At 39.7% G+C, this 24,438-nt stretch overlaps 2 protein-coding genes across 4 annotated transcripts; one reads left to right on the plus strand and one right to left on the minus strand.

The window, feature by feature from the left end:
* Positions 1-750: 750 nt before the first annotated feature.
* On the plus strand, positions 751-18,371 carry LOC311010789 (zinc finger protein 280D-like). Its single transcript, XM_084005436.1, has 27 exons — positions 751-897; positions 3,778-3,902; positions 4,227-4,420; positions 4,510-4,609; positions 4,752-4,976; positions 5,080-5,154; positions 5,509-5,615; positions 6,882-7,063; positions 8,473-8,630; positions 8,720-8,820; positions 8,908-9,054; positions 9,502-9,636; positions 9,781-10,013; positions 10,782-10,922; positions 10,999-11,067; positions 11,157-11,272; positions 11,367-11,388; positions 12,269-12,611; positions 14,959-15,168; positions 15,599-15,726; positions 15,844-15,946; positions 16,453-16,682; positions 16,780-16,996; positions 17,084-17,191; positions 17,444-17,701; positions 17,894-18,019; positions 18,113-18,371. Exons 2-27 carry the CDS (start codon positions 3,785-3,787, stop codon positions 18,218-18,220), a joined length of 3,954 nt encoding a protein of 1,317 aa, XP_083861562.1. The 5' UTR covers positions 751-897; positions 3,778-3,784; the 3' UTR covers positions 18,221-18,371.
* tex9 (testis expressed 9) lies at positions 18,293-24,293 on the minus strand. Of its 3 annotated transcripts, none has more exons than XM_084014017.1 (12): positions 24,195-24,293; positions 21,998-22,119; positions 21,424-21,487; positions 21,249-21,325; positions 20,922-20,979; positions 20,379-20,452; positions 20,100-20,236; positions 19,721-19,812; positions 19,413-19,586; positions 19,186-19,320; positions 18,604-18,738; positions 18,293-18,518 (listed from the first exon to the last, which is right to left on the minus strand). In XM_084014017.1, exons 1-12 carry the CDS (start codon positions 24,216-24,218, stop codon positions 18,441-18,443), a joined length of 1,170 nt encoding a protein of 389 aa, XP_083870143.1. In that variant the 5' UTR covers positions 24,219-24,293; the 3' UTR covers positions 18,293-18,440. The 3 variants fall into 3 exon arrangements, with proteins under 3 accessions (XP_083870143.1, XP_083870142.1, XP_083870141.1); XM_084014016.1 differs by lacking the exon at positions 24,195-24,293 and adding an exon at positions 22,570-22,632 and having other exon boundaries at positions 20,934-20,979; XM_084014015.1 differs by lacking the exon at positions 24,195-24,293 and adding an exon at positions 22,570-22,632.
* Between the last annotated feature and the right edge of the window lie 145 nt (positions 24,294-24,438).

Raw genomic sequence — 24,438 nt, forward strand, 5'->3', positions numbered from 1 at the left:
TATATATATATTAGAGGTGTAACAATTCATTCAATGCATCCATTGTCAGTCCTACCGATTCAACTAAAACGATGTGCTAAAATAAATAAATAGACTGAATCATTTTGGCTTCACCAATAATCGATATGAATGTGTTTAATTGTATGAATCGTGATTCTTACTTATGATTAATGTTTTAATACGTTTAAGACACTCTCCCCCGCCAGTATGTAGTCTATTGAAAAATGTTCAAAATAACTGAGCATTACATTTTTGTATTCAGCATAAAATATTATGCAGGACTACTTTTTTTATAGAATAACTATGTTAAATAAGTAATTCTGTGGTCTGTTTATTTTTTCACCTTTCAGAACAATACAGATGGTCTCACTCGCATTATTGCATGTTTATTTCATGGATATAGAATTTTGGTTACAAGTTACTGAATTGAATCGTGATTTACAGAATCGAATCGAATCGTTACAAAAAAAGTATCCTTGAATCAAATTTCATCACTTTGGTAAATATAATATATCGATGCTGGCTAACGGAAGTTGTGGGCATTAATGGCTCAAAAAGTGCGCGACCGAGCCCTCAGGCACTTAACGGGAACGCGCATCAAGGGGGCATTGAGATTTGGCCATTAGTGTGGCGGTAATGCATCCGAAAGCTGTTTTCCAACCGCCATTAAACTCAAACGAAGAAGACGATGACGACGACGAAGAAGAAATGCGTCCTGTATTCTGATTGGTCCTGACCGTGAACGTTTCCGTTGCCTTTTGGGCTACACTTCTTCTCCTCCCTGTGAGAAGTAGACCCGTGCTATCTGAACAGTACCTTTTCCAGTCCAGGACTAGCTCTGCAGTTGTTATCTAGACGCGGCTCTGACTTGAGAGCCAGAGGCCGGGTGTAAGAGAGGTAGGCTGAAATACGAACCCCGTTCAACAAACTCTGAGTGCAGTCTTTGTCCCTACAGCCACCCCCCGGTTCATCTGACCATGCTAACGTAGCCTACCTAATGTTATGGTGCGGTGATCGATCATTGATAACTATTGTAACGTAACGATTGATGAATTGAAGATGAAACTCTTAAAGTCCATCCTAAACATCATTCCAATGTTTAACCATCACGGATACTGCAGCAGTTAAATAGCAGCAGCATTGGGAATGATACATGCTAGCTAGTTAGCCTTAGCTACCTGGCTGTTGAAAAGGACCAAGGGGCTAACAACATAATACACAGCGGAGCTAACGTTAGCCACGCTAACATACCGTTTGCTTATCGTAGCGGTAGTTGATTTAATGACCGTTCCGAGGCTTGGATGAAGTTTATACTTATGTTTTAATGTATCCTTTAAGAACGTTACCTTTACGATTGACTGGGTTAGGGAACAACATTCGCTCAAAGCTAAACAGCTTCCGTACGAGATTCGTCAAATTCCACTTTATCACTGGGACCTTGCTTGTGCCCGAGTTTATTTCCGGTCACGTTTTTGTAAACAATGAATAGTAAACCGTTGTCGCATATGCCATCGTATAGTGTTTTGTATTTGGGAAAAAGTTGGACATAAGCATTTTCTATGTCAACCAATACTGTCGCCATCTTGGAAGGCAATTGAAAGCGGCTGTGTCCGAAATCACTCCCTGCTCCCTATATAGTGCACTATATAGGAGGTAGGGAATGATATCGGACACCGTTTCCTCCGTGGATTGTGTATGGAGACGTCGTCATCGTGACGGCACCCTTTGGTTTAGGTATTTTAGCCGTCGCCATCTTGGATTTGTCCGTCACCATCTTGGATTTTAGCAACCAGTGAACGGAAGTAATCTGGCTGTGTCCGAAATCACATGCCATGTGTTGTCTGAATGTATAGTGACAATTATTATACAATGTGTAGTGGATTTAAGTATCCCACAGTTAATCTCGGTATGGTAGTTTACAACCAATGGTCACTAACCAAGCACTATGTACCATCATGCATTGCACTGAAGGAAAAACGGCAGATGGACAGGAGTAGAATAGTGCAGTATATCACAACACAAATGGCTACAAAGTACTTTGTGTTTGTTTATTATGTTTATTCAAGTATGCTTGTTTCCCTCACATTGACAATGACAGCTTATCATCCCTTTAGTTCTTACCTTTCACAATAAAAGCCCTTGATTTATACCGTAACACCACTTACCATGGGAACTTAGTCACTCACAGCATTTTGATAGAACTCAACAAAATAGCCACATATGTATTTATTACATTAAATTATGTCAGTATTTATTATTAGGCATGTTTTAATTTAATACTAATTATCGGCACACTCTAGTGTTCGTTAAGTGGGTTTTTTTTCTTCAATTTGCCAATGTGCTCATTATATCGTCCTGTATATTGAACTACCTGTTCAATAGTGAGTAGGGTGGAGTGAATGAGTGAGTCATTTCGGATACAACCCATATTTGGATTGCTGAGGAACTCTAACTGCAACCATTATTTACGAGAATGGATGTCATGCTGTATCAAAGAAGACTGGAAGCAAAAGTTTGTCACCATAAACTAAAGTTTACAATGTTCATTGAGATAATAAACAAAGTGAAAAGTAATTCTCTCATGGACTTCCATGCATTCAGACTTATTTTTGCAAACAGAGTCGCCGCCCCTAATGGCCAGCAGAAAGAACGTTAGTTTAGGCACTTCCGGGTTGGCTTCACTTTTCAGAACCGGAGGTTGCTGCCTCGTTCTTGGCCTGGATCCATGCCAGGAAGTCTTAATAACAACAATGGAGACCAGTACAGATAACACTGACGCTCCAATCGAGGCTGTTCTAAATGGAAAAAGTACAAATTACGTTGAAATCCTAACAGCGCGCTGCTTTGATGTCTGTAAAAAACGCATTATTACCTCCGTGGTACCGCTACTAGATTCCAGGTTGAAACTCTGACATAGCTTCTTTTTCCATGTCGTCATTCTTGCCATATCATGGTCCTTCTCCTCTCCTCTTCTCAAGCCTTCCTTATTTGTGTCTGAAACTGTAACATTAACCTCCGACTGCCACATGCTCACAATGCATTGTGAATCTTCAACTCAGGATAGACGCTGGATCTATATGCTAGAATTACCCCTATATCTCTGAATCATTAACTCAATGGCCTCACTGTTGTTTGTGCTGCTGAGTAAAACTTTTGAATTTGATATGACCCCCTTGATTAACAAATTCACTTTACATTCATGGTTTCTCAATATCGCCTGTGATTGTGGACTAGTTCTGTTTAGTTTTTTTAATTCCACGTTGAACTTGATCCACTCTCACAACATGAGCACACAGGATTTTGTCATGACAATGCATCCCTGTCCCTCGTGAATGTATTTATTTTGTAAATGAGGAATGCAAATGAATGTTCCTACTAGAAATTGTATGGTAAAAAATATTTACCTGTTGGTCTCTAGTGATTGGCTAGCCCTCCCTGCCCCATGGAAATCACTGTGGCACCTTGTATGGCTGCCTCTGCAATTAATGTATGACTATGTGTGTGTGAATGGGTGAATGTTGACATGTAGTGTAACACGCTTTGAGTGTTTGGAAGTTTAGAAAAGCGATATATTAATGCAAGTCCATTTCCATTTACTCAGCTTGAGTTGTGTTTTAGTTGACACTGAATTCTTTTTGTGATATAAATACGTTGCTTGTAATATTTATTTTATCAATGCATTGCAATATTAGTATCTAAAAATATGTATATACTACTACTTATATACTACTAGAAGTAGTGCTCAGGTCAGCTAAATATAGTGTTTTTGTGTTGCAGGTCCAAGATGTCTGAACTGTTTATGGAATGTGTTGAGGAGGAGCTGGAGCCGTGGCAGAAACAAGTTCCTGAAGTTCACTTGATAGAAGATGATGATGATGAACCCATCTTTGTTGGAGTGCTCTGTATGTTATAGCACATTTAAAATCTATTAATGAATGTGATGTGTTAGCCAATTTGGTGTGACTCCACCAGCACTATTCATTGTGTAATCATAATATAGCATGTGTAGTTCAGAATCACCCTCTGCTAATTAGTAACACACAATTTAATATTAGCTCAATATTGATGGTTTCAAATATATCTTATTTGTGTGTTTTTAATGAATACTTTGTTTGCGTTTGCTTACAATTCCAGCATGTTGCACACAATCTCTGCTAGGAGTTTAAGCTTACTTGTATATAATGACAAAATAAAATGTGCTCATTGCCTTTTGTGCGTTCTTACAGCTAATAAACAGAAGGATGCTAAGCCGAATCCTCCACCCCCTCAGAGGAAAGAAGAAATAAAGCCTCCTGCTCCTCTGCCTGTTATTAGTTCCTCACCAATAATGCTGCCATTGAGTGTGGCTGCAAATGCAGTGAAAACTGCAGCGCCCAATCTGACAACAGTGACCCCGCAGCCTGTTATTGTTAATAACCAGGTAGGTTGCTATTAAAATAGATATTTTTGCAAATAATGTAGAATATGGACAAACACCTGTTCAGTATGGATTTGTTTCTTTTTTTTCAGGGCTTTATTGTAACTTCTCCCCAATTGGCTAACAACAGTGAGTTTATTGCCTCTCTTGGGAGCCACTACCCTCCTGGGACTTCTTTTACAATCGTACCAGGTAAACCTGACTATAATGTACCTTTTTAGAGGAGTAAAGTAGATCTCATCTGTTTTGTTATGTAACTATAGATTTTTTTCATCAAAGTAATAATCTGGTAATGCCAAGCTTGTCTCATGAGTTTGTATGTTGTGTCTTTCAGCTGGTCAGCAGCATCTTTTTCAGCAGGTCACCTCTGCCACGGTAATACCCGGTGCTGTCCACAGGCCTCAAGTGCAACAAATCAGCAACAACATTGTGACGTTGTCCAACGTGCAGAGTCCTGCTGTGTATTCTGCTCAACCTCACCAGCTGCAACTCAACCGGACCAACTCACACCCCCTGCAGGCCTTTTCTGTGCCTGTAAAGGTCAATAACATTAACAGAGGTAATATTATATATTATTTTCTAATGTAGTATTTAACATCACCATGCTCGTTGATCAATCAGTTGACAATATATCTTAATGTATTTTTTTTTATTTCACACAGATCAAAGCTTAGTCAAACGAGCATTACTACCACAGCAAATAGACAGCCTGACAAAAAGAGCCAAGCTTGATTTAGGTAAGTTTCTATTACTAGAGTCATTTAAAGGGAAAATTCACCTGCTACGACCGCTCAAACTGGACTCTGTTAGACCGATGGTACTGTGGAAACAAATTCCCTCCATGGGGGACAAGTCTAAGGTTTTAGGGCGGCATTGAGCCCCACAGCTTCCAAAGCTGAAGTAACCTCATACCATCACATCACTGGGTGACGGGAGAACATCAAGCACCTGCTGGCATTTTCACTTTATACCCAACTCAGATAGGTAGACATTGGGTTGAAAATCGGTGAATTTTCCCTTTTAATGAAACGGTTTTGTAATCTCATTACTGTAATCAGTGTCAATTATAACACCTACCTGGTTTTGTGCAGGGTCGGCAAAAGTCACAATCCCAGCGGAAAACGGGGCCTTAAATAAAAAGTGCCCAAAGTGTCGAGAAGAATTCCTTACGCAGGAGACCTTGAAACTTCATATGGTGGTGAGTAAAACATCTTGTGGGATTGTGTCCATGAGTGGAAATGAACATGAAAGTCCATCCATCCATCTACCGATTATCCTGTATTCAGTTGGGGGGGGGGGGGGGGGGGGGGGGCTGGAGCCCATCCCAGCTGTAATTAACATGAAAATATGGTAGATAAATATTATATTATAAGCTGTATGCATCACTGTGTGGAAGAGACTGAGATGAGTCTTCTATGTTTAAGGCAACATCACTTTCATTGAATTCTTAACTTTGTAAAACTAAATCAATACATAGACATACATGTGCTGATTTATTATCAAACTGAATTATACACCAGCAATTTAATCAAAACAATCTTCAAAATTAATTACAATTCAATTGTAAATCTTTTTATAATGCAGGAACAAATAGTTTAAAACTTAGACAGGAATTAAAGCTGAGGGCCCTGATAAAATGGCCCTTGCACCCGCATGCCGGGAGTACGGGCTGGACGCAGTCACCTCCGCCAGGCTCAGTGAAACAACTCAGCCGAGTGCAATGATTCATCCCATGAGAGGCTGAAAAAACGGTTAATGACTTCTTAAAGGGGCCGTGGCTGAAGTGAGGGGGGGGGGGGGCAAACTCCTAATGAAAGAGAATCTCTCTGCTTAGTGCAATGATTCCTCCTAAACATGGTTAATGGGTTATGCAAGAGGACAGGTCGTAGGGGGCGGGGCTAGGAGGCTGATTGAACTAAATGACCTCTACTGGACCGGATTCATGCTTGACCATCCTTTTGACCCCACTATAGGCAAAAATGTTGCATGAAAACACCTTTAAACATTTTGATGGCCAAGGTCTTTAGATTGTGCTGATTTAAATTTGAAGTAGATCTGATCTGTAGATGGAGTCTGTTAAGAGTACAGCACCTGTAAAAGGCTCAAACTGGGCTAAAATGGCACGTTCAGTTCAAAATTACTTCCTGGTGGGTTTTCAGTCGCCCAGCTTTGATTTGGGTTTTGTGAATTGAATAGATTGGCTCCCACTGTAGATCATATTTGTCTGATCCGTTTATTTAGTAGTATTAGTCGAGTGGGTACTGGCCCTTTTTGCTAAAGGCATATTTTCTTTCTTTTAGGGGGGATTGATAAACAAGCTGCCTCAAAATTATTTTGTCACATATAAGCATTCAGACATCAGTTCTTTTTGAGTAGAAATCCTCTTGATGCATTTGCATCTTTGCCTAAACGAATCAGACATCAGGACGTTGGCTCATTCATGTAAAACATCTCTTTATTTCAGAGCTGCGGTGCAGTCTTGGAAACTCCAACAGCCATGAGTATTGGTGCAAACAAACGCATCATGCTGGTCTCAGATTTCTACTATGGACGGTTTGAAGGAGATGGGCTCAAGAAGGAACCACTGAAGCCCAACACCACCTTCAAGTGCCAGAGCTGTTTAAAAGTTCTTAAGAACAATATCAGGTATGATCATGTGTTGCTTGCCCTCAGTGAAATGGGGTAATAATCCATTTCCTTCCATATTTTGTGGCGTCTCCTTCCTCCTTTCTCTTGTGCTGCAGCTCTGTGTCAGAACTAAAACAGTCAGAGAGGTTTATAATATTGGCTCCAACAAACGAAGGAGTTCAAGTATCTCTGGGTCTTGTTCCAGAATAAGAGGACCACTAGATGACAGATTGATTGTTCATATACATTTTGCTTACATGTTTACTTTAAAGCCATTGTGAGGAACATTGAGCCTCCTGTCTAAAACTACCTACAGTCATTTATATGCTCTCTAAAAGCAGACTGGGACTTAAAGGACATGCTGATGTCTGATATCTGTTCGTAGCCAACAGACACAGCGTGGACGTCTTCCTTGGCCCTCACTGCAGTTTTCCTCTCAGATGGATGGCAGTATCAGACCGTTTTCCCTCTTGGGCCTAAACATGAAAAATGACTGCTGGTTTAGGTGGCGCAAGAACTGCTTCTTTGATTAAATAACATTGCTTCAGAACATCGCAAAAAAAGCTTTTGTAAGCTGCTTTTAATGGGGAAACACATTTGTACTGCAACCATACCCTCACAGTCAAGGTCATAGTTCATCCACATAAAAAAAAAAATTCTATTAGGGGTGCTGAGGAAGCAGAATGTGCAGCCTGAAAAATGGGCCATGCCTCATCAGGGCAGCAGTGGCAGGTAGCTGTGGAGGCGCAGGTTGCAGCCGCGGAGCACTATATCATTAGGAAAAACCAAATATCTGCCTAATTGCTGATATTATAACGGCTATTATACATGCTTAGAAAAGGAGGTGCAGGGAGAGTACTTCATTCATCTTAAGAACCCTTTGGGACCTGGACCATAACCGCTGCATGCCGTCGCCATGATTAATACAGTTTTACACCTCCACTACTTGACATTGGTTTTGTTTCCTATTTTCACTTTTGAAAATTGGAAATATTCCTCAAATCACTGCAAATATCCTGCATTTCTAGATTATGAGCACACAGCTTTTGTGTGTTTCTGATGATGTGTTGTTGTTAGAATCTGGTCAGTGAGGAGGTTTTAGGTTTTTTTCCTCACTCTCTTATTAGTCTGCCGATTATTTGGGCTATTGTTGGTCTATGACATGTCAAAGAAATAGTGACCAAATGCTCATTGCAAGTTCAGAGAGCCCAACGTGACATCTTCATATTGATTGGTTTGTAAATGTTTTAAACGACTGAAACAAATAACCAATTAATTTATGTCTATCGACTTCAATTAATCGTTTCTATTTGAATTATTGCTGTTAGTGAAACCACTATTGAACCATTATTACATCTGTTTAACGTGTGCTTGCATGTGTGTACTTGTGTGTGTGTGTGTGTGTGTGTCTGTCCCCTCTTGTGCAGGTTCATGAACCACATGAAGCACCACCTGGAGCTGGAAAAGCAGAACAGCGAGAGCTGGGAAAGCCACACGACCTGCCAGCATTGCTACCGACAGTACCTGACCCCGTTCCAGCTGCAGTGCCACATTGAGAGTGCTCACAGCCCGATCGAATCCTCAAGTATAACATCATTGTTTATACGGCTCAATCTGACAGTTTGCTCAAACCTTGTATGGCCATTTGTAAATTTCTTTTCTTTCCTGTTCAAGCTAATTGCAAGATATGTGAGCTGGCGTTTGAGTCGGAGCAAGTTCTTCTGGAACACATGAAGGACAACCACAAGCCCGGGGAAATGCCCTACGTCTGCCAGGTCTGCCACTTTTGTGTTGAGCTATGATTTGGTTTAATGTTGGAAAACGTTTATTGACACTGACATTCTGTTTTACTGATTCCATAGGTCTGCAATTACAGATCTTCCTTCTTCTCAGAAGTGGAGACACATTTCCGAAGTGTCCATGAAAACACAAAAGACCTGCTCTGTCCCTTCTGTCTCAAAGTCCTTAGAAGTAGTCATATATACATGCAACACTACATGAAACATCAGGTACGACGCTGCATTTGATCTTGTCTGTTGTAAAGCCAGTACATTAACATGAGCGTCATTTTAAAATGTAATATAGCTTTTTTCATAGAGGCTCTTAAGTGTGTGCCACAACAGGATCAGCAAACATTCCTAAGATCCTAAAAAGTATCTTTGCAAGAGTTTGGGCTCACTTTTTGTACGATTTAGCTTGAATTGATTTGGTTGTCTGCTTTGCACCTTACTGTAATACATAAACGCTGACGATAAAACCTGCGTCTCTTCACCTGCTCTAAAGCAGCAATAAATACGGTAAATTAGGAACCAAACAAAATGAATTGCTGCTCTATTAATGGCTATGAAAGCAGTTTACTTTCATACTCGTTATATTCATTCAGTGAATCCAAATGAAACATCTTAGCAATTAGCCTCTAGTCCCACCACTTATTAATCACATTTTTTCTCTTTCAGAAAAAAGGCATCCATCGCTGTGGAAAATGCAGACTGAATTTTCTCACCTACAAGGAGAAACTGGAGCACAGGACTCAAGTCCACAAGACTTTCAGAAAACCTAAAGCGCTGGAAGGCCTTCCTCCGGGGACCAAGGTCTGACCCAGTCATTTTATTATGTCACGCACCCCCACCCTCTGTTGACATACATTCAGAGAACCTTTTATATTCCAGAAACCCAAATAGATGACATTACATTGATACAATTTTAATTCAGCATCAATGTGTGTTCTCTTTCAGGTGACCATTCGAGCCTCCCTCGTAGGAAAGACGCCCACACTGCAGACCTCCCCCGATCAAGCCGGCTTCATTGTCAGTCCAGAAAAAATAACTTTCAGCCAGCAAACCAAATATACAGTCAGTGTGTCGAAGTCGAAGTCGAACATCTCTGGAGCAGGAAAAGCCAAGACGACTCAGAGCAAGAAGCAAGATGGCCGGACTTCTAAACACAACCTGTCACTCAGGAGTCTCAGGTTGTCAGCTGAGCTTTTTTTCACACAGCAGCCAAAACACAACAGCAAGTTTATGGAAAAACGAAATGCTTTGTGAATACAGACCGATAATTTCTGCAGCATTTAAAAGTCAACAAAGGGGCACATCTTTATTATTAGAAATGAAATATATTAACGAGATTAATCTCCAGCATGTCCATCTGGATCCACTGAATATTCAGGACCCCCCATCCCATCCTGACCCCTAATATAGAGCTCCACCTGGTGGGGGTATTCATGACGAGGTGGGAGCAGATTAATTGACGTTATTAAAGCCTGGCAACACACAAAGTAGCTAATTGCTTTTTCAATTAATTTTCCAGACACTTCATTAGGCTGGCTAAAAATAATATGGGATATAGCAGATATAGTGGGATTTCTTTCTTTAACAAATTAATGAGTGTGATATTTGGCTAATTGAGCTCAGTAATCAAAAACAGTATTCTGGCTTTAGTCATGTGATTTGGGCTTTTAAGCAGAGGAACATAAGATAACGTAACAATAGAAGAGTTCAGACTGGTAGAATAAAATGAGGAACCTGTGCACGCAATTAACAAAAGTAATTGGTTAATGGTGTGTGCATCTGCTATAATGAACCTACACCAATTTGCTACAGTTTAAATGAATGACATCCGAACAACAAAACTAATAATTTATCCTTTACATCGTCTAAAAATCTGACTTGAACCAGAACATGAAGGTATTTTCAAACTGATCTGAATATCTTTGTGCTCTCTTTACAAATTTCAGCGTCAACGGAAGGCGATACACTTGCATCGAGTGCAACGCACAGATTGATGACTTCTTTTCTCATTTCCCGATGGCTTCAAATTGTGGTGCATGCCGATATCGCACGAGTTGCAAAGTGTCGATTGGGAATCATATGATACGGTGAGTAATAGTTTGACGCTGTTTTAAACCCATTTATCTGTCAAATCTTTGACGAATCTTTCTTGTCCTTTGTTAGATATCATAGTACCATAACCAAACACCGATGTTTGAAAATGGATCATAAGAAAAATTTCACTTCATTAAGGTAAGTGTGCTTGATATGCATGCATCAGTTTTCAACATTAACTTCAATACAATTTGAAATTGGACATAAACACGTGTGTTTCCCCTCAGGTTAACCCTGGTCTGTCTCAACTGTGACCTCCTCGTGGACGCATCAGGCGGTGACCTAATGACCAAGCATTTAACTGATCGACCAAATCACAAATGCAAAGTCATTCAGGAGAAAGGTATGCTTTTTTCTGTCTGTATCGCCTGACTCACGGATCGTAGTTAGTGTTGCACATTAATTGAAAAGGTTGTCTCTTGTTTTTAACCCACCAGATCTCAAAGCCAAAGATCGAGCGTGAGTAAAAACTACTACCCACATTACATCTGGTCATCTTTAATCCTTTTAAAACGCTTCACAACGTTGATCATCAAAGAGCATTTATTAAATTCCAAGTCCATTTGAAATTAAATTGCATGTTTTCTTTCTGCTACAGCTACAAATCTGCACTATAAATCAAATGTATCTGTATTCTCCTTGAAGAAAAAAATATAAAAACGAAAGGGTTTGTTTCACAATGGCGCCCCCTGTCTTTGCATTAACCAGCTGGAGAAAACGTCTACTTCCTTATTTAAGAAGATAACTTGTTTTTATAGAGACACTCAAATTGTTTCCTATTAAACTGTATTTGCATAAAACGGTAATTATGGCGCTCTAGCTGTTGTCACACTGACTAACAGCCAGACAGCTGTTACTACAAAGACAACACAGTTTCACCAGAGATGTTATAGCATCATAGAGCTTCAATGATTAGTCAATGAATCAATTAGTAACTATTTTCATTATCCATTCATCATTTATGTAATTATTCATGTAAATATGACAGAAAATGCTTTCAACCTCTCAAAAATAGAGATTTACTGATTTGTATCTGTTAAACTTTTAATGTCATATTAACAAAACATTATGACAAAACAAGCCACAGACATGACCTGGGACTTTGAGTAACTGGGCTGGAGATGTAATAATGGGCAGATTAATCAATCGTGAAGTAATCGTTAATTGCAGCCCTAAACATCATTGTTAGCTCTTTGGTTCCTGTTCCCAAACGCCCAGTACTGCTGTTTAATATAGTTTGGTAGCGTGGTGTTTGACTAACCAGTTCCTAATAGCACATTGCTTAAGGCTTGTTAATCTGAAGGCTGTGTTTGAATGATGTCCTCTTCCTTTCGTGCAGCCAACTCACCTTCAAGCAGCCTCCAAAAGTCTTGTTCGTCTTGACGCCGGCGCCTGCTCAAAAACCAAAGGAAATGGACTTGAAGCTACTTGAAACTACCACATCTGGAAGTGTTGCTCTCCCCACGGTTGACCAACCAAAACCAGAACCAGAACCAGAGCCGATAGTCCCAGCAGGTGATCAAGAAAAGGGTCCCACAGGAATAGGTGTCACTGAGGGTTCCTCTGAAGGACACTGTGAGCAGTTGTCCCAGCCAGCTACATCGTCTTCCAGTATACCAGACGGGGTTTCAGATCTCGGTCATGAGCCGGTTTGTAGCTCAGAGAGCCTCAATGTGGAGAAAGCAGCTCCTTGAGCATGAGAATGGGACAACAAAGTCAATCAGAATGTGTGTACAACCATTAAACGATGCACATAACATTGCACAGTTATGTATTTAAGAATAACTGCTTTATCAGACGACATTGTTTATTTAAAAAAATCAAACCTATGATAGTGTTGCTTTGGCTGCTGGTATTTGCTCGGAATCCCCGTTCTTTTGTCAAACTTGCCAAGTATCTTTGTATTTATGAATAAAAATACATCCACTATAGTCATCTTGGATGCCCTTTAAACGATTAAGGTAAATCATTTGTATAGTCATCAGAAAGTTAAAAACCAGCTGACGTTACCCATGAGGAAAGCCAACCCCACTAAGAGGGCTGTATTCTGCTCCTGGTCCCGGCGTTGGTCCCGGCGTTGGTCCCTTGTCTGGTTATTCTTAATTTACTTCACTGAGAAAGATGAACGTATTGATCAGCGCCTTGACTGTAAAACTCAGTGGCACGAATAATTATGATCTCATCCTCTCTGGTGATTAATTGATGCGTAAAAAGTACAAATTCTAATGTCCGTTTGGATTTGAATTAACATTTGTTTGTCAAACAAATGTATTTGTCATCATGAGTCCCATTTGCATCTGTTTTTGCAGATTTGTTATCTGAATTTGAATTCATGTTTGTTTGGGTTTTTGAGACATCAACGTTGGTTTTTACATTCCCATAAGCTCTGGTTTGCAGTCATGGTATGACGTTTGAAACCATTCATTAGATGTGATCTAAATGCTCCCATTGTGTTGAATACAAGGTTGCTATAACAAAATATTTATTGTTTACAGAAAATGTTTGGTTTGTGGCAGAAATGGTGGTGAAATATTGATGTTACAGGTACATGACATTGTTACCAGCTGATTTTATACATCCAGAGTAAAATGTATCTCAACACTCAGAAGGTTAATTTAATGTATTAAGAATGTGTAGTACATATATAGGTAATACTCACATCAGATATTAATTCAGAAGAATTTGTGAATTAAAGAGAAAACTAAGCAATGGTATGGGCATAGGGTTTTATAACCAACTCTTTGAGGAGTGAGCGGAATAATAAACGTATACCCTTGTACTCAAGTAGATTTCATTGTAGTACTTTTACCTGTGTTGGAAGTACAAGCTTGTAAAATAAATGTCAACATTACATTTGGTGGAGGTGCTCAGCAAAACACTTGATGGAATCTGCAAACCTATTTTTATGCCCCAGATGTTGGTCACCCTTTTATTTTGCATCAGCAGGTCAACAAAAAGTGAAATTCCCCGTCGCTCTGGGAATATTCATCTTCTAAAATATGGTTTACTTTGTACGACTTAATATCTCAAAAGTCATAGTTAATTTTGTCTGTTTTTAAAAAGGATTTTCACTTGTGTAGTGTCTGTAGATGCATCTATGTCTATGACAGCGCTGTAAATGTAACCCTGAGTCTGTTTTGAATACAGCCCCCTAAAGATAGCGTCTGACTTTCTTTCTATATGAACTAATGCGGTGGGGTCACTGTTTTCCTGTTTTTTCGTGTAAATAAATCTTTAATACAAGAGGTTTGAGTCTAAATGTGTTCTTTTTCAGGCAGATATTAAGTTTAATATCCCAGCCAGACTTGGACCATTACCAACATGCATACAAGATCAACAGGCCGTCTCCTATGGCAAGCCGTTTTAACATTTAATCGAACCACACTCCTATCTGTAATTATATTTTAGATATCCATAATAGCATTTCTCCTAAATGGTAATTAAAGATATCCGCAATAACATTCTTACTAGTAGAAATGATATTTTAAGATATCTACAACTTTGATTGTACTAGTCAAAACTAAATTCAAGATATCTTTAAATCCTTAAAAAGTATAAGTGGCCGTTTTATCATTTAATAGCTAGACTGGATATGTATTGTAGATATCTGTAATTCTCTCTAATAGTAATTCTGTAATAGTCTCCTTTGCACTCCACTCCGCGTTTGATTTTCCCGGACCTGACGTCATTGTCAACACTCATTGTCATTGGCCGCACCGAGAGTGACGAGGTGTTCCCAGGACAACGAAACTCCTAACAACCGAGGGAACCAGCGGTAGCTGAAGGTGGAGAACCAGAACAGAACCCGGCTGATAACTATTCGAAACTCACTTGAAAGTCGTTTCACGTAAATCAGAGACAAAGGACGAGTTAACTCGAGGAGGCGGGAATCAACAGAAACATGGTAAACTCTCGTTGCCAAACCGAAGTTAGCGTGAACGTTAGCTTGACCGCTACAAACAGAGCAGCTAACTAACCACACTATTGATTATTCGGTGCTTTTATGTGTCTTTTTTTCCACTGAGGTAGAACCGGAACTGGAACCACAGTCAGCAGCAGAAGCTAATGTCTCAGCGCCAGAGCCAGGAGCAGCACCGGCAGCAGGAGGCCAGACGCGTGGCCAGAGAGCGGCAGCTGCAGGCCGGTCTGCGGGGCGAGGAGAGCGCGGAGAGGCGGAGGTACCTGCGGCAGGAGCAGGAGGAGCTCCAGGGGAGGAGACTGGACAGCGCTCTGCAGCGGGTGGGACTCATGTTACACTAGTTGCCTCTCGATCATGTTCTAAGTAAAGTTATTGCCAGCAAATTATGCCACAGACCATTTTCTGCTCTGTTGTCATTAGAACTAAACGATGATGTCACTATGCAACACAGACACATGCAGTTATAGCCCACAAGAAAAAACATGACAAAAGGCAAACTGTTACTCTGGGTCTCCGTACAAACAACTGAAGACATCCTAGAAATGTTATTTTTAAAGCAAGCTGATTTTGTGTTGTGTTAGACTTAATGAAAAGTAGTCTAAATGTATCAATAAATGGTTCATTTCTGTTTTACCACCAATGGGCATTAATGGCTCCAAAAGCATTGCTTTCCACAACATTGCACTGTGTTATCATGTTAGCTGTAACTAAACTGTGATGTGGATAACCCTAATTAAACTTGACTTGCAGGCAGAGGAGGAGAAAATAAACAGAGAAAAGCAACTTGAACAAGAGGAAAGAATGGCTAAAGAGCTGGCCCGCATCAACCATGAGACACAAAGGGAAGAAAAAATGAGGCAGCATATTAAAGAGAACAGGTATGCAGACTGACTTCATTAGCTGGACTTGCTGTATATATTCTGGGTCAATATACAAATCCAAAGTGTTCTCTTTCTCTGCTTTTGGTTTCTTTATTCCCTTTAAATACTTTTCAGCATTGAGCTTCGAGAGCTGGAATCAAAGCTGAAATATGCATATCTGAATAAGGAAAGAGCTGCACAGGTTGCTGAGCAGGAAGCTATGAGGCTGGAGACGATGGTGAGCACCATCCTCATTGATTTCACTTATTAAGCAAAACAACAAATCTGACACTTTTATTATCATTATTTATCTATTTATTATTGTTATTTACATTATTTATTTATGTATTATTATTTTTTCACTCTTCAATCTATGTCATTTACCTAATTAACTCACTTTTTAAATATAGAATATATTATATAATATGATATACTATGCCGTCCTACAGCCTCCTCCCTTTGTCTTTTTGCTGTTTCGTATTTCCCTCCTTCGTTCCTTCTGGAATCACTGCTGCTGTTTGTCCTTTTTCATATTATTATTATACATTTTTTTTGTTCTTTGGTTCTGTTTCCTTGTTATTAGTTTCTCTGTCTCGTCTTGTGAAATGTTATATATATGCTATTAAATCAATTAATTATTAATTTGGGACTATAACAGATTTGTATTCCTCCTAAAAAAAGTCTATTAATTAACAAAATTAAAAATATTATTCAGAAATATGTATGGTCTTTCTCTGACATCAGCGCGAGGAGGCAGATTTTGGTCGCAAAATGAAGAGTGAATATGAACGAGCAGCCGCTGAGGAGCAGAAACTGGAGAAGAAACACCAGGAGAGAGTGTTGCAGTGTCAGAGAGAGCAGCAGCAGCAGCTTGTGGAGAGCGAGCGCAAGAGACAAGAGGCATACAAGGAGTTCCTCAGAGAGAAGCTCATGGTTGATGAGATTGTCAGGAAGATTTACGAAGAGGATCAGATGTGAGTCTTCCTTTCTTACATATTCATATAAAGTGTCTGCTAGCATCCGTTTCCTCCCAGAGAGCAGTATGATCAAAATAAGGACGTTTTCTTGAAGGGAGAGGCAGCTGAAACTGGAGAAGGTCAGAGCCACTCAGCAGCAAGTTGAAGAATTCAAGAAACAGCAGGCTGAGTGGAGACGCATGGAGCAAGAAAAGATGGAGGCGGAGAACAAACGCATTCTGGAGTTTGTGAGCCATCAGGAGCACATGGAGGAGAGCAGAATGGCTCAGATCAGAGAGAGAGAAGAAGCAAAGGAGCATCTTCACAAAATGGTCCAGACTACTTTTATTTTTTTTAAAACATGCCCATACTTTTATCTTTTCATTCAATGACCCTCCCCCCTGTCTGTTCTCCCCCAGCTGTCGGAGAAGATGGAAGAGGAGAGGCATCAGCGTGAAGAGATGGAGAGAGTCCGCGAGGAGCTTTATTTAGAAGAACAAGAAGAGTTTAACAGGCAGAGAGGCATTGTGAGTATTATTGCTTTACTGTCTCACTTTTTAAACAAGCATGCTCATCAGTGTAACAGTCATACAAACGTACAAAGTAATGACACATTTATATTATGGGTGCAAGTCGTAATTATCAATTCAGTTTGTCGTTTCTGGGCTATAATTCATCAGAAACAATAAAAAATTACCATTATGAGACAAGAGGCATTCACAAAGTCCTTGAATGTATAAGAGCCCCTGACTGATTTGACTGATGTGTTCATTTGACAGGAAGAGATGGAGAAGCAAATCCGACAGAGGCTGATCATGCAGCAGACCTGCCGGCAGCAGATGGCTTTCAAAGCGATGCAGAGGCAAGCAGAGAAAGAGGAAGAGAAGGCCTTCAGGGACACCATGATGGCTAAGTTTGCAGAAGACGATCGGTTGGAGCAGATGAATGCCCAGAAACGACGCATGAAGCAACTTGAGCACAAACGTGAGGTGGAGAAACTGATGGAGGCCAGAAGACTGCAGCATGAGGCTGACATGGTACAAGCAGCGCTCTCTGTGTGCTTCAGCACATCAACAATAGTTTTACTGTTATATTAGATGACATTCTAACAGAGTAAAACATGTATTGGAGGTGAACAACACATAACTGCAGTGTATCGTCTTTGATTGGAATGTCAGCCGGTTCAGATGAATTGGCTGCTTTGATAAAAACAAGGATCTCTTTTCAAGGAACTGGAGGCTAAAGAAAGAGCAGCTGAGCAGGAGAGGGAGGCGCTGCGTCGGCAGATTATCGAAGAGGAGAGGCAGCGGCTTCTTAAATGCCACGCAACAAAACTCCTTGGATACCTACCGAAGGTATGATGCGGTGTATGAATCATGAACGGTGTTTAAAAAGGGTTCATGTCTCCTGTAGATCGGACATGTATGACCATGAGTGTCTATTTCCAGGGCTTGCTCCGTGAAGATGACCTGGAGCACTTTGACGAAGACTTCAGGAAGAACTTTAAAGCTCGTCGGGCAGATATCTTCTCCGAGGATGGCTGGGAAGAGGATTAGTAAATCCCACAGCATGCCACTAGATGGCAGTTTAAGGCTACAGTAAATTATATAGCTATTTTAAATTATCAAACGATGATCAACGACCACATTTCTCAGTATATAGTTTTTATTCGATATTTGCTGACAGGACCACTGAAGCTTAATGTCACAATGATTAGGAGACAAAGCTCTCAATCTAATTTCACTCTAAATTTGAAATATTTCTGAACCTCTGTGTTCATGAATTCCCCCAGTCAAGAGCTTTCATGAACTCCTCTTCTGTGAACGAGAGCAGCTTGGCGGCTTCAAAATGCATCTGCACAAAAGAAAAGCCAGTCAGATTTCTATGAAACTATGAACAGCGTGCGTATTAACGGGGTATCTGAGCTGGAGACACATACCTTTTGTCTTTTGAGAATGTCAATCAGCTTGAGCTGTTTCTTGAAACCCACGATGAGTTCTGCTTTCTGTTTTTTGAGCATTTTGTTTTCAGCAAGTACATTTTCTTTACTCTGATGTTCCTCACTTATCTTGTCCTTTATTTAAATGATTAAAAAGACAAATTAGTAGAAGTTCAACAGAACCTGAGGTCTCCTTCGCAAACAATTACAAATGAAATACAGTTGAAGTGGGTACTTTATATACATCTAAAGAGCTTAAACAACTTTCCTCTTTCCATCCTCAAATATTATATTAGACGTCGTCCACAGATATTTATTAAAAAATAAAAATAAATGTTTGCTGGTTAGCTCAATTTATTTATTTCTCCAACATACTATTAAGATGAAACAACAAATCAGTTATCTAACTGAAAGTACTTTTAAAAAATAAATTATACAACAGATGAATGAGCATTTATAAAAAAGACTTGAGTCAAGTCGGTTACAGTGTAACACTATTTAATGAGTGAACATGTGTAACTTGCAATAAACCCCATTTAAAATAATTAGATTGTGTGTTGATCCTAACTGTAATCTGCCAACCTTGTTCTTCTGCTCCATCTTGTGGAGTTGCGTCTTCAACCTCTCCACCTCCTCCAAAGCTCTGTTCAGACGAACCTCCACAGTGCCGTGGACGGCCGCTGCTTGTTTCTGGGATCGATTCAAGTTGTCGATTTCCTGCACGGAGCAAAGCCAGGTGATGCACAACGAGCAGTTTGCATGAGTCATGTAAGCCGGTGTCACGTTGGCAGCATTGATATTTTATAGACCTTGTTTAAAGCAGACACTTGCAGTTGAAGACCATCACATTTTTTGTGGGACTCCTCTGCTAACGCTCTGTGCTTCTCGATCTGCATCTGCTGGGCGTTGGTTGTTTTCTGCAGTCTGGCTCGATCCTCCTCCAGCTCCTTCATTCTGGCACTAAGTTGAGCATTTTCATCATCCTGTAACAACAGACACAATATGGTATTTATGAACATTTCCAAGTCATCTAGCAGTGGATGGTTCACGGCTGTTCAGCTGAAGCTCTGCTGATCTCATCTCAAATAAATGAGGACCATTCATCCGCAAACATCACCTTCTTATAATATTCAGAGGTGAGTTGATCCAGTTCCTCTTGCATGATTCGTGATTTTGCCTTCAGAACTCGCATTTGAGCCTCTGAAATGCCTTAACAAAGCAGAGGAGCAACACAATCAGATAGAATGGCAAAAAATGGCAAAATGTATTGCATGCTCTGACTTTCAGGTCCCACATTAACCCCAACACACACACACAGGTCAACTTTTAATGTACAATTTGTTGTAAAATACATTCAGATCATAAGTATTTTCAAAAGAGCTAACAGATGTATGACGGTGAAAGAAATATATTGTATGACATCTTTAAAGAAATATTTTTAAAAACTAAAAATAATAAACGTGGGTTTACTTTTCACAAAGGGACATAAACATTACCTGATCCTACATTGTCTCCAGCCTCGTCATCAGTGTCAGCCTCTTCGTCGTCCATCATCTCCTCCATGCTGCGTATCGTCTTTGCTAGGAAAATATCTGCTGACTCTTCTACGACTGCTAAATCATGTTTCTGGGTTCTGAAATACAACAAAAACATTTTTAAACTTTTGAGGAATGTTAATGCTGAATACATACAACACAATGTATGACTTACAAAGTTATTTTCTTCAATAAAAATGGTTGTAAATGTCTCTAAAAATAGTTTAAAATCAAACTCACACTGTTTTACAGGGAGGCTCTTTTCCTTGTTTGATGCTGTGTGATGTTGAAGTGACTCTTTTTTTGGTCACCACCTCAGAAAAGGCAAAAACAAGCATGTAATGTAGGCCTGCAGCATTTACGATCTAGAAAAGGCATTGGTGAAGAAATTGCGGTGTGAATGCTGGATACGGAAAAGCTGACGTTTCACTGAAATGCTGATTTAAATGTACAAGAAAGTGAAGCAGTGGAAACAGTGCTGGAAATGCAGCGCTTGCTTCCAGCATTCACAACAACTACACCTGTGGATGTAAGCTTGTTGAGTGTCTGCTGGTTTCACACACACACACACACACACACACACACACACACACACACACACACACACACACACACACACACACACACACACACACACACACACACACACACACACACACACACACACACACACACACACACACACACACACACACACACACACACACACACACACACACACACACACACACACACACACACACACACACACACACACACACACACACACCCGAACATTTTAACCTGAACTGATACCTTAACACCAGGCTCCTGCACAGTGCATTGTTGAGGCTTTATCATCCTGTAGCTGAAAAGATAGATATATTAATAAGAGACATGTGGGGAGATATACACACACACAAAGAAATAATGAACAAAATGAATGTTTTGTTAATTAGCATCTCTGCTTTAATTAATATTAATATCTGAAAGGTCTGTAAGGAGGCTGGAGCGTTTCACTGAAACACATGTAGATTATAGCAGCAGTCACAAGGAAATTAACCACTAGAGTGTCATCAGTCAAACGTGTGGCTCGTTCAAGCCTCCAAATATCCGAGATATATGTATAACCTTGACTCTTCTTCGTCCTCAATGTCCGTGAGCAAGAGGGAGGATAAGGGTTTGGACAGAATTTCATCATGTCCTCTCTACAACCCGGGAAACAGAGAAAGACAAAGAGCCAGATTCACTTTTTAAAGAAACCCCTTACTCAACAACAATGTCTAGCATGTTGACAATAACTTACCATAAGTTGTTCTGCCTGTCTTACTAGATCTGCCGTTTTGGCTTCCAGCTCTGCATTTAAGAGTCTGAAAGGGAAATAAAATGGAAAATTAGTTTTAAATAAATAAGGCTTTCCAGGCTACACGACTGCAATAAATACAATACTGCTGCTAAAAGTGAATTTTTTTCAAGATGACACAAGTGGCAGGATCATTAGCAGGATAATTATTATGCCAAATTCAGCCGCAAGCAAAATATAATATTAATTAAAATTATTTAAATATTAATATATATAATATATGGCGAATCACAATTCATTAATAAAATAACGGTGCAATATGGCTCTCTGTACGCAAGAATGATATACTTTTTTTATTTCAAATGTTTTAATTAAATTTTAAGACAGCATATCATTGAAGTGACATTGGCATTATTTTTTGTTCACTTATCTGTTAACATACAGCGAGTCAGTTTATTGTAATTTTGCAGAACATTAAAGAATCAAATGAGTCATATTCAATGTTTTTCTAAATGTGGATCACTGCTTCTTTAAAACAATGAGTTAAATGCTTGTCTATTGGAACAGGGTGTCTTACTTGTATTGTTTTTCCTGAGCAGAAAGGTCATCTGTGTGATTCTTTGTTGGACCAGACTTTGGTCTCACTTCAACCCTCTTGGACTTCTCAGCTTTACCACTAGAGGGCGGCCGTTTCCTGGGCTAGACGAGACAAAGCAGAACATTTATTTGGGGAAATTTCACATTTACAGACATTGCTTTATAATATAAATGTATTTGCATTTAACCTTGTTTTTACTAAGCCTCACCGATAAATCCGAAGGTTAATATTTTGCCCGATTAGACAAGAAACTGCAGCATAGAAATGTAATTTAGTTTGTCCACCAGAGAACTCTGACAAGTTTATTTTTCTATTAACATTTCTCAACATTAGTGTCAGAACTGATGAGAGGTTTATTAACCGTCGTCCATCATCATGTTAGCGGAAGTAGCTAGCTTGTAAAAGCTACTAACTAGCTTGTGTTGGTGTTTGTTTCCAACAGGTGTCTCACCTTTTTCAACAAATAATTCGGTTTTAAACTTTAGAGGCAGCAAATAAACAGTTCCGTTTGGACCTTTGAGAGATAAACATGAACCAACGACGGAACAAACCTGCGAGACGAAGGACTGAGACGGACGGAGCTTTTTATCACAACTTCTTTCAGCCATTGTGGCAAAGAGACACGACGAGGCTCAGGTTGCTCAGCAACTACGTGTTCAGTGGGCGCACAGTACGGTAGCTCTTACGGACATTTCAAGGCGAACTTTCAACAAAAGTAGTACTATAAAAGTAAAAAAATTGTGTCTAATGTCCTGAAATATTGGCTTTACGGAAAAGACATTTGCCCAAGAAACCAGCCCACTTTGAGGACTCGCAGGTGACAGGTTGAAAGAAGGATGGTCCAAATTGATGCAGGAGAGGCTGAGATATCTCGACTTTTAGTCTCTTGTATGGGTCATGCTTCCAAAAATATTGAATTCTTCATAAAATATTCAATATAATCATTAGTCCCCCTCTGTCTTCCTTCAAATGTCACACCTGTAGTTTAAAGTAAAACAAGTCTCAAGCCCAACAGAGATAACCTGATCATTTCCCCCCTTGGACTTCACAAAGATCTGTTTTCACCGGCAAAGTCGTCCTCCTTTATGACAAGTTAACTGAACTTCATGTGTAAAAGCAGGACTTTAACGCTCTTCTTTTTTACGGGTTGAGTGTTGTTAGGGCAAGACAACACTATTGTATAAGACATTTCATAAAAAGAAGGCTAAATGTGCTGCTTTATATTAAAGTGCAGCATCACCTATATGTGAATCAATACATGGAAATATGCACACACACACTCTGATACCTTACTCTAATGCTGAACCCTTTTGCCTGGTACTGTTGCCTGCCTGTGTAACTGCCTGCATCATTTCTGCTATCTTCTGTATTCTATTCAAATATGTTAATATTTGGCAGTATATGTACATTCACCTTGGAACCACTGGTTATTTGATAATGCAAGCGTATGCAGTTAGTTTCTTTTAAAATATGAATGAAAGGTGGTATCTGCACCTGTTAAATAACTGTAGTGGAGTAGAAATATGAAATACCCATGGAATACTTAAATAAAGTAAAAGAAAGTCAGAATTGCACATGCAGCACTTGAAATGAAGGCTACGTATTACTCTCTTTACTCGCAGTCATCAGCTAATGAAGCTTGCATTATATCAGTGGATATTGTGTTATGGTGGTGCATATTCACGCCTAAACCCAATTACAACAAACCATCCTCAAACTGTCAAGATGGAGCTTTAATGAAGTTTTCAGTAATGTAAATACGAATAATGCATAGCCTTTATATACACACACTGCATATATGCATTATTATTTCATATATATATATATATATTTTACCCCCCCAGGACAAACAAATAATGCATATTATATACACACACATTCTCTTATTATTTATTATACATTATTTATAATTAATTTATTCATTTTAATGCATAGTATACACACACACTGCATATATGTATTGTTATTATTTCATATATATATATATATATATCCCCACACACACACAGGACATACAAATAATCCATATTATATACACACATTCACTTATTATTTATTCTACATTATTTATTATTAATTTATTTTGAAATGGACTTTTTAACGTCTTCGGCTTACATGTTGTTTTTAATGCTGTGGGTCGCAGTGCGCATGCGCTTGCCCGACAGCTACTACTCACCGAGCACATGCTGAGCAATCCCATACCGTGAGGGGCACAGCAGGGCACAGCACCCCGGGGGACTAGCTAGGCTGTCGGTGTCTTTATTTCTGCCCATGCGTCGCGTCGCGGTGGACAGCGACACGTAGTCTCGTCGCACGGCGTCTTTAAGTCACCAAGTGTCGGGACGTGGAAGCGAGGGATGTCGGAGGAGGACCGGGCAGCAGCAGCAGCAGCAGCAGCAGCGACAACAACAACAACAACA

This window comes from Eutrigla gurnardus (genome assembly GCF_963514095.1).
Source record: "Eutrigla gurnardus genome assembly, chromosome: 1".
Lineage (NCBI taxonomy): Eukaryota > Metazoa > Chordata > Actinopteri > Perciformes > Triglidae > Eutrigla > Eutrigla gurnardus.

Excerpts from the sequence above, each read along its gene's own strand:
- LOC311010789 (XM_084005436.1), top strand. The coding sequence starts at position 3,785 with ATGTCTGAACTGTTTATGGAATGTGTTGAGGAGGAGCTGGAGCCGTGG. Across the intron at positions 4,977-5,079 it reads GGTCAATAACATTAACAGAG|ATCAAAGCTTAGTCAAACGA; the intron begins GTAATATTATAT and ends TATTTCACACAG. Across the intron at positions 17,702-17,893 it reads TGCAGCATGAGGCTGACATG|GAACTGGAGGCTAAAGAAAG; the intron begins GTACAAGCAGCG and ends TCTCTTTTCAAG.
- tex9 (XM_084014015.1), bottom strand. The coding sequence starts at position 22,626 with ATGGCTGAAAGAAGTTGTGATAAAAAGCTCCGTCCGTCTCAGTCCTTC. Across the intron at positions 20,980-21,248 it reads GAGGACGAAGAAGAGTCAAG|GATGATAAAGCCTCAACAAT; the intron begins GTTATACATATA and ends TTTCAGCTACAG. Across the intron at positions 20,237-20,378 it reads GAGCCTCCCTGTAAAACAGT|AACCCAGAAACATGATTTAG; the intron begins GTGAGTTTGATT and ends GTTGTATTTCAG.